The sequence below is a fragment of the Sinocyclocheilus rhinocerous genome, unplaced genomic scaffold, assembly GCF_001515625.1.
Source record: "Sinocyclocheilus rhinocerous isolate Xijiao unplaced genomic scaffold, SAMN03320098_v1.1 scaffold2071, whole genome shotgun sequence".
In the NCBI taxonomy this organism is placed as follows: Eukaryota; Metazoa; Chordata; class Actinopteri; order Cypriniformes; family Cyprinidae; genus Sinocyclocheilus; species Sinocyclocheilus rhinocerous.
Window position 1 is genome coordinate 246,883 of NW_015649573.1, and position 16,449 is coordinate 263,331.

Consider the following 16,449-nt stretch of genomic DNA (forward strand, 5'->3'; position numbering starts at 1 on the left):
CAAATAGTATTACAATTTAAATGGTTTCCTATTTTAAAATATTTTAAACTCTAATTTATTACTGTGACAGCAATGCTGAATTCAAATCATTCTAATATGCTGATTTGGTGCTCAAGAAACATTATTATTAACAACGTTAAAAAGTATTGTGCTGCTTACTTTTTATAGTTATATACATAAAATAAGATCTGGGATTGTAATAGTTATGGTTGACTCATGCAATTTATTTATAATGCCGCCCATAAGACATTGTACATTGGGGTTCAGAAATGGACCATCAGTAGGGTGACCATATCCAAGCACATTTCGTAAATCTTGACCTCTCACATTACACTTGTCAAGTGATTGATTCAGTAATGAAGACAACAAAGCAGGCATATAAAATAACTAAATAAAACTTTAATTATTCTAGTTGCAAATGTACATAAATTGCACAGCCACAATTGTATAGATCTTAACATGGACAAATTTCTCTGTACATTATTGTTCTCGTCATTGTCCTAAAACAAGGCAAGAGTCCAGCCAATACTTTACTTTAAACATACTTACAAAATTATTTTCTACAAGGATTATAAAACATACAACATATTGTAGGTATTCATTTATATATTTGTATATCTTTATATTATTTATTTCACATAGCTACTATTTCACATTGACTGCTTGGAGAAGAAAAAAAAAGATGCGCAAATAGTTTTACTTGCAAACGTTTCCTAAACTTTGAGAACTGAAATGAAGCCGGATAAAGACACATCTGATGAAAAGAACCGAGACGACAGCAAAAGTCTTTTTCATTCAACACTGTTCTAAACTACTATTTCTTTTCAGTTTTTTTTTTTTTACTCACTAGTAGCTTCTCATGTGGATGGAAATAAACGTAATGACTCTGCAAAACCTCAGACCTCATTAAAAACAGAACATGAACAAACAGAGAATCTGACATCCACGTCTGTAAGAGAAAACGTGTGAAAAATAAATATTGGTTCCCCTTTGTGCAACCATATGAGCCCCGAGCAGAGTTTAAGAGTTGATCAAATGAATTTGAAATAACTCTAGATATTAATCTGCCTTATGCAGACAGTGCTGAAGCATTTAGTACATGCAAAACTACTTTACCAGGGCATCAAAAGAGCATTGATTGCGGTATGTAACACAGTCCAATTGCTAATCTCATGACGTTTACACTGCATGTGCACCTTTGCTTATAGTGTATAGCTACAGTTGCGCAAATGATAATGCTACAAATTAAACTGAATGACAAAATAAAGCATCCCTGGCTTAATAATAATAATGAGCACCTCGAGTTTGCTACGTGTTTGTAGAGTGAAGTAAACCCAAGTGGACATGACAAAGGGAAAAAGTGCATAGTCTTCAAAGCGTTTGAGAAGCTGGGGCAAGAGATGTGGTGTGTGCTTGTTAGATTGCTGCGTCTCAGTCTGATCCAGCATTTCAGCCGTCATTCATTTTGCAGTTCCTGTGAACCCTGCTTTATATATAATATTAACTTATTCACATAATACTCCATCACAGAGCCCATATACAGAGAGGATTCCCTTTAAAAATAACATCTCTTATCTTACACGTCCCATGACTAGCTGTCTTATAATGTATCTCTTTGCATCAAAATAAAGACGTGCATGCTTCTCACTTCCTCAAAGACCAACGAATGAAAGGAAAACAGCAGCTCCACGCTGCACCATGATAAACGCAGAAGAGTCCTCACATATGTTATTAAATATGAAAATATACAAACTCTAAATGCTGAAATGTAAAGTGTGCAGCAATTTGGACCGATGACAACTGGCAACACATACAAAAATAAACACACCTGTACAAATGACTTAAAAAGGCTTAAAAAATTAGAATGGAGAAGAAAAACATGCACAAAAAAGCAACTCTCCTAAACAATGTAGGAAGAAAACATGAGCTACACAAGGCAGTTTTCAAAACTTCAAACTAAAATCATTTCAGTCTGGTTTAGTGTCTAAAACATTCACTCTGCTCTGCCTGAGCAGTCTGTGCTAATTCAAAATCTTGGCATATCTGAAGAAAAAAAAAATTGTGTAAGGAGTAAAATATATGTAAAATATATACTTTTTAAAATCTATGCACATTATAATCTATCATAGATATTCATCTGAACTGTAAAAATCAAATAAAAGTAAGGACTGAGGGGTATTTCAGATGTAACATTTTAAGGCTTCTCATGATGGAGAGACAAAGTGCACTATGTAGGGAGAAACAAACAGGAAGAGAGATATGGAGGAGAGCGCCAATTTCTCCACAAAGAGTTGCTCGTTCTGTAGTTTCAGTCGTTTCATATTAAAGTAGAGACCATTATAAATTAATGTGACAAAATCTAGTTTTTTTTTTCAAAGGCTGTATGGAGAACACCTATTTTAAAGCAAGTGAAATTACTTTTTTTGCAGGCTAGAAGGTCCTAGTATCTGGATAATGTCACCATGTTAGCTGTATTGTTTTTTTCTTTTATTTTACAGTTAGTTGTTGTGAAACACGAATGAACGTCTAGTGGTGTGTCCTAACATGAAGTACTTGAACAGTAGTCTCACCAGTGGATGTTTAAAGTGGATCTTGCTCCACGATTCCAAACATTCGCTTTGCAGACCGTCAAAGGTCAATGTTCAGTATCCTCACCTGCAGTATTTCTCTCAGGGTTCACTTACAGAATATCTGCACACTTGCTCGTGTCCTCTGTCTTCATTCCGTCTCTCTGTGGATCCGGGGGGCTTCGTTCAGCAGTTGGAGCTGTTGCGGAACTCCCCGTTCTCTGTGATCTGCAGCTTGGTGGGGTTGGTGGGAGAGATGCCGTTCCGCGTCTGCATGCTGTAGCGCTCCTTCAGCTGTGACAGGGCGCTCATTAGCCTCGCGTTAGCCGCGTCCAGAGATGCTATCCGTTTCTCCTGCAGAGAGAGACAATTTCAGTACATATACAAATCATAAATCCTATGAAAATACCAACACCGGCGATTTCAGCAAGGAGCAATTGTTTGGATGTTAACAGGTATAGACTGCATTTTAGAGAAAATTTGGGTTATCGGCTTTTAGGTTCTCATATTATATGGGTTAACTGTCACATCCATGTTTCTGGCTGTATAAGGATCATCAAAGTGAATGTGTAATTATGCATATATTTACTGAATGTGAGTATGCACAAGACATTCAGTTTGCTTGATCTCCAGCTAAGCAATGCCAACAATTCTGAGCACGCAGTCTGATTAGCTGAGAAGCATTGACCCATGTTGTTCATGTGGATCATTTTGTAGAATGAAAACATGGGTCCCACTTTATATTAAGTGGCCCTAATACCTGTGTACTTACATAGTAACTACATGTGTATGTAGTATGTAACCAGTGTAAGTACACATTGGTACATAGTATCTACAGCTGTAATATTTCTGTAACTACACACATGTAACAACCCTCAGAATGGTTTGTGTAAGTACAAATGTGTAACAGGACATATATAACTACATTTTGTAACAACAATATGTATAAGAGTAATTGGAACCATTTGATCCAGGGGGTGGAGATGGGTAGGTTTAGGGATATGTAAAGTGGGAGCTGTCACCACCGTCGAGTTAGGTGGACGTGGTTTCAGCAGCCAGCTCCCGCCTCTTTGCCCATTTTCGATTATCCAGGAGTGACGCGCGGTGACGCGCTGCCAAGATGGCGACGGCTGGCTCCGCCTACTTTAGGCTTCAAAACGCTCGTCGGAAGTCTATGGGTTACGTCACGGACACTACGTCCATGTTTTTATACAGTCTGTGGTAGTTACACAAACATTAGAGCTATAGATACTATGTACCAATGTGTACTTACACTGTGGTTACATACTACGTACTCATCTAGTTACTATGTCAGTACACAGGTATTAGGGCCACTTAATATAAAGTGGGACCAAAACATGTATTGAGTTACTTTTTTGTTTGATCTACTTTTTGGCAACAGGGATTGAAGATACCAAAATGTTATTTATGATTCATGTTACTTTGCAAAATTGCTGTAGATGATCGATTAAACTGTAGGGTAATCACAAATAACATCACGACTGTCATGATGTGGCTCGTGTCTGTGACGCTATTTGTGGAGACACTCAACCTCAAGTGTTTAATTGCTTATTTCTTTCCTAACATGTGTACATGAAAGGAGAGGAAACAAACCGCTTGGAAACTAAGATGTAATATACAGCATAAAAATGCATATGCATTTTCCTTGAATTCACACTGTGTTGTAGTATTAGGAAGTGTGGTGTGTTGTTTAGATTTCAAAGATCAGCCAGGAATAGTGATGTTAGGCTTGGTTGGTGTCATTTTAATTGGCGGAGTAGAGATTTCCATAGCCCTCACTGTAGGACAGTGAATATTAACATTAATAATGATTAATGATGCATATATGGCAAAAACGTGTTTCTTTAGAAAAACTACAACATAGTGGAAACTATACTGTAGTTTTTCTAAAGGAGTTCCGATCAAACGATAAGGGGGGTTGTGAGATTGTGACAGAAATTTAAATGGAAAACATACATCGTTCATTAAGTGTGGGGGTCAATAAAAGGGATCATGTGACACTGAGACTGGAGTAATGGCTGCTGAAAAATCAGCTTTGCCAATACAGCATAACCGTGCTTTTTTGGCCTTTCTTATATACAAAAATAGTGAAAAAGGAGACAGGAATGACAAGGAAAAGAGGAAGGATTAGATATATTTGACAAGAAAACTACTCAGTGCTATTAATATGGTTCATCCAACTAATTATTTGAATTAACATCAAGCATCATGAAATTATGGTGTGTTGACAACCTTCAAGCAAAGATCTGTGAAATTCATTTGATTTGTTGAAATGTTTATATTTAAAATTAGTAATTAAGTACATTTTAGAAAAAAAAGAAGAAGAAAAAAAACCCCGATTAACTGACATACCTAAGATATTACACCACTGGCATATTTATATATAGACATACCTGCGCATCAATGATCTTCTGTTTGGAGTCAATCGCTGCCTGCATATCAGCATGATCCTTCTTCAGCTCTTCCTCCACAGACATCAACCTGCATCAACACAAAACAAATACACGTTCAGTCCAGCCTTCATACATCCTCCCATTCTGTCTTTGAGCCAGAGCTCGAGGCCATAAATAGCTGCCCCAAAACATCAGTCTTGGAGGAAAGCAGCTCTCAGTAAATTCTGCCTTGAGGAAGGCTAAAAGTCTTCTAAAAGCTCTCGGTCTTCTCAGATATACACTAATACACTATCAGCTGAAAGCAAAATGACACTCGGCATCAGAGGCTTATGGTAGACTCCTGAAAGGCAAAGTGCCCTCTCTGTGTTTGTTCAATGTAAATTCATGTTTTTATCTGACTCAAGGACTATATGAAAAGGTGAACTTGTGTCATTCATTTCCACCAATTTCACCCATTCAGGCCAATTTGTGGACTGTTGTGAACTAGATAGGCATTATTATACTGACATATGATTGTTTTTTTCTTTTCTTTCTGCTTTATTTTATCTCTCATCACCAGCCTCTCTGCCTTCATTCTGGTTTAGCCTTTATAATACAAGTATTCCCCACCTGCTTATGATGCCCTTCATCTGCAGATCTTTGTCATCCTGTTGCCGTCTCAATCTCTCCTCGGACTCGTCCAGTCGGGCCTGATACTCCAGCAACATCTTCTGTGCCTGTTCCTCCTGTCCCTTGATCCGGGCCTCGTATTCCTCCAGCCTCTGCACCGACACACGCAGTCGCTCCTGCAGCATACTGATCTCCGCCTGATACTGCAAGAGACAACATGTTTCTTTTCGTCTTTAACCTCATTTAAAAAATTACATGTGAAATGTATTTGTATTCGATTTGTGGCATCATGTACGGTGTGCCAATTGTACACTACTGATGACTATTGGTAACTTTTTACAGTAAGGTTTAATTTGTTAACATTAGTTAAAAATGCTTGAAGTCTCATAAATTAACAAACATTAACGACATTTATAAATATCTTTTGGTTATTGTTAATTTATGTTTATTCATAATATATTTACTAGTGTTCATTTATAAATCCTGTTAAAAATGCATTAATATATGTAGAATTCAACATTAACCTATATATAGAATACATGCTGTAAAAGTTATGTTAGTGTAGGAACATGGTAATGTCAAACTTGGAATCAGAGTTACTAGTGTTATATTGTTAACTAGTAAAAATCGCTTGCGGCAATTGAAATTAAGCTGAAATAAAATATAAATATTTGATGAAAATAACTTTTCATTATTAAATGCTAATTTAAAATATGAATCAATACTATAATAGTAAATAAATAATATAGTTACTGCTAGTTTCATATCAGTCATAGGACACAGGAAATAGAAAGAATGTACAAAGAATTAAAACAGCAAAAAGGAAGTATTAGAGTATGTCTCTTTCACCCACATACACGCTTGTAGAAATTGCTTCTAAGAAGTGTGTAATTTCTGCACCACTACTGGCATTAAAAGGAATTACGAACATTCCTACCACTTCTTTCACCCATTCCCAATCTGTCACTGCTGAAACAGAGCAATGTCGAAAATATCACGGGGCTCTTCAGGAGGTCAAACTACAGATGGCTTACTTAAGAGTCTCTGCTCATTAAACTGTGAGCTTAACATAAAAAAACCTACACATTTCACCCTTAAGTCTGCATGCAAAAACACCCAACTCAGACAGAGCTGAATGTTGGATCGCTGACACTGAGAGAATCTTCCTGTCTGAGTGAAATTAGTGCATGATGATGATTCATTTCCCTTCCAGAGCGTTTACATGAGCCGAAATCTCTGCTGCTATGGTGTGTGGGCGGTCAGTTACCTTTTCAGCTTGTGTGTGCTCATCTCTGCAAAGCTCCGTCTCAGACTCCTGCTCTATATATGGCACATTCATCAACCAGGCAGCGGTGCGGTCCAATGCGCTGGGGTTCACTGGGGATGGGGCCTATGGGACACACACAAACACACGCATACGCATGAATAAACCAAAGATGAAACAAGATACACACTCACACACACAAAGTCATGCCAGGGGCATCGCGTTCTCAACAGGCAACATGATGACATTTAGCATGACATAAGGCTGAATAAAAAGAACATGTATGACACGTGAGTGTATTTTTATATATAACAGCCTGCAAAATTAAGATAGTTTAGTAGCTTAGTTCATGCAAATTGTTTATCATATCATACAATTGCCATTATAGTCCTCCACTATACTGCAAAAAAATCATTTTCTTCATCGGCATTTTGTTTTCCAAATAAAAATACTTAAAAACATAATGAAAATAAAATACATTTATATCAGAAGTAAATTTAAGATAAGATGTGTTTTCAGGGAACAGATCTTCAATTTAGATCTGAACTACATTTTTTCCAACAAAAACGTTGAAACATCCTTTATTTAGAAAATAAATTAGGTTTATTTTTCACACCCCATTTTCAAATTGTTGCCTCATTTATGTTATATTTATCCTTAGAGTCAACATAAAAATGAAAATTCACTATAATTTCTAAGTGCATATTATTGATTTTATTATGAACAATTCATCCATGCATGTGTTAAATTTTTTTATTTGACCTCATCATTTTAATTAAAATGTCGATTGATAGAACCAAGTCCCTGCTCTACATTTTTTTTTTTCTTTTGTTTTTCATTTTTCAATACTCCGTTTCATTCTGATGTACTTTGCAATACAGAAGAAAAGATCTGTCATTATTTCCATTTCATTTTGACTTTAAAACAAAAACATTTTGCCAATGAGGTTAGAAAAACTATAGCTCAAGATGTTAATCTTTCAGCGAACGTATAATGTAACTGATTCTAAAATCAACTACAGTATTCACAGGAAGTCCACAAATGTGACTTTCACAGTCAGAGAAAGAGCCTGGAGGTGCTCTGCGATGTAATAAATGTGGTTTCCATAGACACACTTCCATCAATCACTTCAAGCAATCAATCAAATCCCAAGAGAGAGAACAATGCATTGTGGAAATGGGAAATGCCCTTCTTGTCCACTTCATTGTCAAATCCTTGAGAAAAATGACTGCCAGTGGCAACAGCCAATGTCAGGGGGTTGATGATTGGTAGCAAGCTAAGCCCTCTGATTCTTATTAGAATCAATAACTCAGACTTGCCGCAAGACATATTAAAATTACTAGGTTAAGATAAAGATACATGATAAATGATCCAGACTGCAGAAAGATTTGCCTGAAACAGATTTGCATGAAGCGGAAATTGTGATTGTCTTTTCCGCCCTGTTTTGATGTACACCTGAATTAATTTTTTCCATCAGGAATTCATAGGATTGCTTGCTATTTAGCACGTGAAGTCTAAAAAAGTTAATGTGCATGGATAAATTGCTTATAATAAACACTGCCAATATTCCATTAAAAAAAGAACGGTCGATTTTTATTTCTTGGTAACTTTAAACATTCCCAAACAAACAAATGTGGAATCATTAGCAAAGTATCTATTATTCAGCTCTACAAACTAGGGGTGGGCGATATACCAGTAGACACGATTAACAGGTAGAAATTTGTCAACCAGTTGAGATTTTCTACTATCGTTTCTATCGCGGTTACACGCTCACGTGATGTTGCTGTGCTACGTGGTCACGAAAACGTATCCTTTGCACATGTTTTTAAGCATTGCGGTTTAAAAACAGGTGATTTTAAGCCATTGAAATGCAAACAGCAGCGAAAGAGAACTCATTTCACTATATGTGTCATTTAGCATGACATGCCTGTCTTTGCAAGTGAAAGCAAACAGTTGAGAAAGAAAACACGTGTAACCTTATATTGGATCCGGGCAGCTCTTAAAGTGACAGCAGTCATTCATGTTAATCGAACAACAAAAGAGAGAAAATCTCTCACTGCTCTTGACAAAATCACTTTTGTAACTTGAATTATGACAAGAATGCTATGAAATTGCTATGGTATCAAAAATTGTGATATCATAAAGACCTTAATTAAAGCAAAAATAACTATATTGTGAAATATATCGTTATCGTGAAATAAAATTACTCGTATCGTGATAAAATTTTGGCCATATCGCCCATCCCTACTACAAACATATACGCACCTGTTTATGTGGTGGGCGATGCTTCGTTTCTGGACTGTCCCCCTTAGAGGAGGAGCTCTGCTGTCGAAGCCGTGCACCATTTCCAGGCCAGTCGGGTGATGATTGCATCACAGTGTTATTAGGAGGCCGTGGGTAGGGGGTGGAGTTCAATAGGTTGGGTGGAGTTCGTCCTCTGGGCGCAGTCTGGGTGGGTGGTGGTGGCTGGTCAATCCGCCGCTGAGGACCAGTGCTGCTCTGTCGTGGAACCGTAGGCTGGTTTCCATGCTGCGCATCAGTTAGCGATAGCTGTCGTCTCGAGAAATCTCCCGAACGCCTTGCAAACTCCTCCCCCACCAAAGCCCCCTGGGTAAGGAACGTGTGTTTGGTTCCTCCAAGACCCTCCTCGTTGTTGCTATGGGAACTGACGGAGCTGTGACACTCCGACCCAGAATCCCCACTCGCATTCCCTCTAGCTGACACAGGCAACCCTGCTGCCATCTGGTACACTGGATTCTGAAAGGATAGCGGGGCCAAAAGCTGTGTAGGCCTGCCTGGGGCCCCTTCTGCTCCTAGGGTAGTGGGAGTCTGTCCTGGCCTGTGAAGAGTAGGGCCTCCAGCAACATTGCCTTGGGGAGTCCGTGTATTCCAGGGAATCATGACACCCTCACCTAAACCTTCTGAAGTGATCCCTACTGGGATGGCGATAGGTTCTAACGCCCTGGCCGCTTCCTGCAGGTCTACCATGGACAGGCTCTTGCCACCATTGGCCAGGCCCAGCTCGAGTTCGTTGGCCTCGGAGTAGCTAGAGCTGCGGGCAGGGGAGCCCTGGAGGCCAGAAGAGCGTGTAACGAAGAAGAGGTCTTTGTTTTCAGGGGTGGGGGAAGGAAGGCGAGTGAAGTCCATTGGGCTAGTAAAACGAAGAGATGGGGACAATGACCAGAAAGAGAAAAGTGTAAATCATTAAAGCACAGTATCGGAGAACAGTACACAAATAGCTCTGTTCAAAATCTTGCTCTTAAATTTCTTTTTATAAAAAAAAAAAAAGAAGTATTTAAAATACATTTAACCCTTAAATGCATCGATGTTTCACCAATCATTATTACATATTTGGGTCTTTAGCGACCCGGACCTACATATCCAACACAGATGGATCTCTAACTCCTGCAATAGCATAAAACTCTCATGATATTTTAATATCAATTACAAAAGAATAAAATAAAGCATATTTCGTTACCTTTTGAAACTTAGAAAGGTTCAATATGAGCAGATGATTTTATCATCACCGTCATCGTCAGAGCACATTTTCCCAGTATATTCAGCATCTGGCTCATATTCGTGATCTTAACCATATTCTTAAAACTATAGTTTTCAATGACTTCAAAATCAATATTTTGCCATTCAAGCTAGTTCAATATTCTTTTGTTTTATGCCCATGGTAATTATGAGTGAAACATCACGTCATCATTGTCTATCAAACAGTACCACCTTGAGGAATAAAGGTGAATTTCACTCACTGAATCATCATATTTGTAATTACTGTTGCGCAGGAAAAATATACTTACATAACTCGGGTCGCTAGCGACATTATTTTATATTTTATTATTTTTTCTTTTTGTATTGCTTATAATCAACAGATTGAGGAATTCTAAGAAAGTTGATGTCTAACCTTAGAAAATGAAGGAGGGAGAGGGTAGTGAATGATGTCCCGGGTTGCTAAAGACCCAATATATGCATTTAAGGGTTAAAATAATATTATCCAAGGTGCAAGCTTGTTTAGATTTTCTTTTTGCTAATGTTGGAAGTTCCTGGTAGGAGGACATCATTTATGAACCATGACCTGCCAAACTGACTAGTTAGTTGATATGGTTAGCATGTTGCTAAGATAACACCTTTTTCACTCCAACAAGCACAAAATAGCCAGCACACACAAATAAAAATGACTATATTTAAGTATTGTTGACTAACATTATTTTGTAAATTTTGTGAGCTTAGTCTGTCCATTTTATACTGAGCCTATAGCAACACATTCTGAGATTTCCGCATCCACAAAGGATGCCATGCGATGCCGTCCAAGATGTTATCTTAGAAGTCAGCATAATTTTGCTGCTGACCTTTTGGAACAGCATCGGGAATACACCTGATGTCTTAAAATGCTGCCTACCTACTGTAGGCAGCTCACTAGGATTTGAAACAGAGCTATAATCTATAAACATGTGGTAACACTTTAGTACAAGGACCGATTCTCACTATTAACTAGTTGCTTATTAGCATGCCTATTACTAACATATTGGCTGTTTATTAAAAATGTATTCTACATGACCATATTCTACATCCCTAATCCTACCCAATACCTAAACTTAACAACTACCTTACTAACTATTAATAAGCAGCAAATAAGGAGTTTATTGAGGCAAAAGTCATAGTTAATGGTTTGTTAATAGCGAGAATTGTACCTTAAAATAAAGTGTGACCAAACATGCCAGACTCTCATAATACACGAGTTAGTGTTTGAGAAACAAAACTTTCATAACCCACAAGTCTTTCTCAAACACGCATAAATGCCATGCTAGACAGTTCCAGACAGGTATAAAGCATCAGAGAGAATGCAAAGTTATTATGCGTCTCTTTCTGTCTTTACTTCTACCCAGACTGTGTTTATTGTCTGGATATCTGGAAAAAAATATTAATTTATTTCATCATAATCTCCGTCCAGACACCAACCAACAAGCTTCACTCGATTCTTTCTCCTTGCAGCCTCCATCTCTTTTGATCCCCCAGTATATTTATTTCCCCTTCCCTCAATGTGTGTGCGTGTGTGTGTGTGTGTGTGAGAACTACAATTACAGGCCTCTCATTCTCTCTGGCTCTCATAAATGTCGGTAGGGAATTAGCAGCGAGCTAGACAGATAAAGATGAGCCGCTCTCTTTAAAAGAGCAGTCTGCTGGATAAAGTAAGGGCACACTCTTAAGAACAGAAACGAGGACAGTCTTTTGGCTGAAAGTGACAGATAACGATGAATATACGTAAGCAATATAGCTGTACTTCACAACTTTGTGTCACTGCCTGAAATAACAATGAGCTTGAAGCTGATTTGTCAGAATGCCTATTCATCATGAAATCTACAGCATGCTTTTTGCACAGCCGTGTACAATTATGGACATACTTGATTCTGATTGGTTACATTTGATGCGGTGGATCTGATTCGTGGCTCACCCTGGTAGGTCACTGTCGATGGCCATCTTTTGTAATCCACTGGAGATGCTGCATCCAGGGGCTGGAGGGGACGGCACACGATCAGGAGGAACACTCATCTGTACGTTTGATGGGTTTGTTAACGCTCCATGTACGTCCCTCAGTATTCTAGGTAATGGGCCAAGCTTGGAGGTAGCACTCTGAGGACATCAATGAAAGATTTCATTGAAAATTAACACATACCCCAAAGATCTCTTATATTTGTGCAGGACTCCCTAATAGCCCCACTGAGAACAGAGGTAGAAGACAACAGAACATCAATGACTGTGTGGAAATGACATCCTGTAGGTGAACTGGTAGAGCATGGCTCTAGCAATGGGTCACAGGGTTGATTCCCAAGGAACACGGTTACTGATAAACTGTAAGCTGTTTTGAATTAAAAATAAATAAATAAACCTAATTACCTCCTAAAACGCTACAGTATATTAGTGATATACCGATATACCCACCAGGCAGATTAATCCACCAATATTTAGCCATAACGCACAGCTGTATCTGCCGACTGATTTATAAAAGCCTGAACTGCAAACGTCCTGTTTTATGTATTTTCAAGAGTGAATTTTAAGTAATAGTTGTGAAAAATGAAACTTAATTAATGACATATGTTTTTTTACACCTCAAATATGCACTGTTGTTAAAAACTTCAAAACTGGGATCAGTAATATTTAATTAATACATGCATTAAATTGATCAAATATGAAAGCAGACTTCTATTTCTATTTCAAATAAATGCCACTCTTTTGAACTTTCTATTAAACCAAAGAATGCTTTTTTTTGTGTGTGACACTGAAGATTAGAGAAATTCAGCTGTGCCATCACAGGAATAAATTACATTTTAAAATATTTAAAATTAAAAACAGTTACTTTAAATTGTAAAAAATAACCCACAAGATAACTGTTTTATTGTATTTTTGATCAAATAAATGCAGCCTTGGGGAGCATAAGAGACTTCCTTCAAAAACATTTAAAAATCTTATTAACTTTTGAGAATCCCCAAGATAATAATTTATATAATCTAATATATATTAATCATAATATATACATAATGCTTAATATATACATAATAACATAATGCTCACCAAGATAATAATTTATATAATTTATCTATAACTATATTGTATTCTGTAAATTTGTGTTTACTTCATGGAGCCCCAATTAAAATGGATGGAATTGAACCTGCTTCATGTACAGTATTTATATGACAAAATTTAAGATACAGAAGACACAGTTTCTGCACATAAGCTTTTTACTCTCTGATCTTTTCCAAAAGCATTTAATAATTGAACAGGCAAGACCTAGATAAGTTCAAATTTGACTTGTTTAAATTTTTTAAATTTTGGCTGATTCTGTGACATTCTGGTTGGCTGAATCTCTCTGGCTTTAAAAGAATTATGTTTCATAATCACAACATGTTAATGGATGTATGGCTACAAATTATTAGTGAAATATCAATTAAAAGTTCTTATAACTGTGTCTGACCACTATATGACCACTATCAGTTTGTGGCAGCCTTAGGGACTAATGGACTTCCCATAGAACTCAAACACTGAGAGGACATGAGCTTTCAGAGCATGTCCACCTAATGTGATCTGAATAATTCAACAAAGTGCTGCTATGAGTATATTCCAGATTTACACATTTAATTAGCAATCAATGCTTGTATAGTTGCAGGCAGTGTCTGTGGTGTACCGGCATACAGGCACAGGCTGCAGATAAATGCATCTCTGCTTAAACAAATTTTGCATGACTGGAAGTTTTCTCTTAGTGTGGAAAATCTGGGCAAATACAACAGCTAGGCTATATTTAGCATTCGAGGAGGAGGAGGATTAGAAGATAATTTCTTCCAAAAATATGTATAAAATAAGATATAAAGAAGCAAACACATGGGGAACATATCTTATACGGTCTGAACATTAAAAGAAACAAAATGAAGGATTTTAAAGTCTGACTGTTACAGCCTGAAGGCAATTGCTTACATCAGTCCACCTACTCAAAGAACACAGAAAACTGGAGCACAACTTTAGAACCTTCTGTGGCATCAAAGTGATGAACTGCCTTATCACAATATCACAAACACTGCACTGAAGACATGGCAAAATCTGAATGTCTGACCATCAGTGAATAAATGATCATGGCAAAAAATTATTTTCAATCAGTATTTTAACCTGTTTTTCTGAAAAAAATTAATAAATAAATAATAATAATCTAATAATTATTAATAGTATGCATATTTTTTATTACATATATAGTATATGTAAATGTAAATATGTATGTATGTATGTATGTATATATATATATACAGTTAGATAGATAAATAGATGATAGATAGATAGATAGATAGATAGACAGATAGACAGATACATAGATAGAGAGAGAGAGTTAGATATAGATGTACTGTATGCTTAAAATTATAGTTTTTTGTTTCCAATGCAAAAACAAAATTGTAGAATATATTCTGTTTTTTTCCCCTTCCAAAATATTGATTAGAAAACAATTATTGCTGTATTTATGCATGTCTGAACAGCACAATGCATTCCTGCTGAAAATCTTTACACTACAAATACAATTAAATGGAACCAACTGCAGAGTCAAGAGACTAACCTGGTCCATTTGGGACACCACCTCAGCTAGAAGGGAGTGCAAGGTGGAGAGCTCACGGCCCAGGTCAATATAGCCCTCGAAGCCTGCAGTATTTGAGATGGTCTCAGGGTTAGAGATCTCCAGTAGGAAGCGCTGCATGTTGGTCCACTCCTGCTCCAAGAACTGATTCATGAAGGACATGTACTCCTCCTTATTACCAAACCTGACAAAAAAAGCAAGAATAAGAACGACTCGTTGATGCGTTTAATAACTCAATTAACCACGCTAATGATTCTATAATCATAATTATATCTATAAGCTTCATTTCATTCTTATTAATAGTATTTGTGCTCATAACAACATGACAAGCTATCAAACTGAGGCATTTCGAAACTCATTCGTCAGCTCCATTGTGAAACATTAAAGCACTCTCTCCCTGCTCAAACACACACACTCACACCAGAGTAAATGAAATCCTTACTTGGTGAAGTTTGCGAGGTTCTGTGTAACCTTGGCGATAAGAGTGAGTGTGCGTGCAGTGCGGTCGTCTGGGTACTCCTGCGTCAAGTTGAAGAGAGAAGGCGACATGATTGCCGGACACAGAAAACGCAAAAACAACGAGGCGCTGATAAGACGCTCGCTGATATCTGGTCGCCCTCGATTACCACATTCCTGTCTCCATGACGCAAACACCTCCTTAAGTTCCCGTGGAAACACACTGTTGAGGAGTGGAGAGTTGAACACTGAATTTAGATGGGAAAAAAAAACCTGACAAAACTGCAAACAGTTATTCCTACTAGTAAGTAGTTTCACAAAATTCACAAACTATTTATTATCCTTTTGCAAACGACTGAGGGGGGAAAAACTTTCAAATATCCTTTAGTGTTAGATCTCAGTGATTAAACTTTTATTTCACATGAAAATTTCGCTGTGTTGTGGTTTGTTTCCATTGTGTTGTGCTAATTTAGCTGTTTTATGACTTGTTTCCATTGTGTTGCGGCTTATTTCCATTGTGTGGTGCTAATTTCGCTGTGTTGTGATTTGTTTCCATTGTGTTGCGACTTGTTTCCGTTGTGTTGTGCTAATTTTGTTGTGTTGTGACTATTTTCCATTATGTTGCACTAATTTTGTTGTGTTGTGCTAATTTCGCTGTGTTGTGGCTTGTTTTCATTGTGCTGTGACTATTTTGTTGTGTTTTGGCTTGTTTCCATTGTATTGTGGCTTGTTTTTGTTGTGTTGAAACTTGTTTCCATTGCGTTGCGGCTTGCTTGCCTTGTGTTGTGCTAATTTCGTTGTGTTTTGGCTTGTCTCTGTTTTGTTGTGCTAATTTCGTTGTGTTGTGGCTTGTTTCTGTTTTGTTGTGCTAATTTCACTGTGTTGCACTTGTTTCCATTTTCATGGTAATTTCGTTGCGTTTCATCTTGTTTCCATTGTGTTTTGCTAATCTTGTTGTGTTGTGGCTTGTTTCCGTTGTCTTGTGCTAATTTTGCTGTTTTATGACTTTTTTCCATTGTGTTG

At 37.3% G+C, this 16,449-nt stretch overlaps 1 protein-coding gene across 5 annotated transcripts in view; it reads right to left on the minus strand.

Annotated features, from left to right (window-relative positions):
• Positions 1–379: 379 nt before the first annotated feature.
• LOC107710761 (disabled homolog 2-interacting protein-like) overlaps positions 380–16,449 on the minus strand; it is a 122,764-nt gene continuing 106,694 nt past the window's right edge. For all 5 annotated transcript variants that reach the window (XM_016515610.1, XM_016515609.1, XM_016515608.1 and 2 more), the window contains 8 exons: positions 15,413–15,649; positions 14,953–15,154; positions 12,313–12,491; positions 9,120–10,005; positions 6,858–6,980; positions 5,591–5,793; positions 4,982–5,069; positions 380–2,921 (listed from right to left, as the gene is read on the minus strand). In XM_016515610.1, the coding sequence (XP_016371096.1) occupies positions 2,754–2,921; positions 4,982–5,069; positions 5,591–5,793; positions 6,858–6,980; positions 9,120–10,005; positions 12,313–12,491; positions 14,953–15,154; positions 15,413–15,649 (2,086 nt within the window). In that variant the 3' untranslated portion in view covers positions 380–2,753. The remainder of the gene's footprint in view (positions 2,922–4,981; positions 5,070–5,590; positions 5,794–6,857; positions 6,981–9,119; positions 10,006–12,312; positions 12,492–14,952; positions 15,155–15,412; positions 15,650–16,449) is intronic.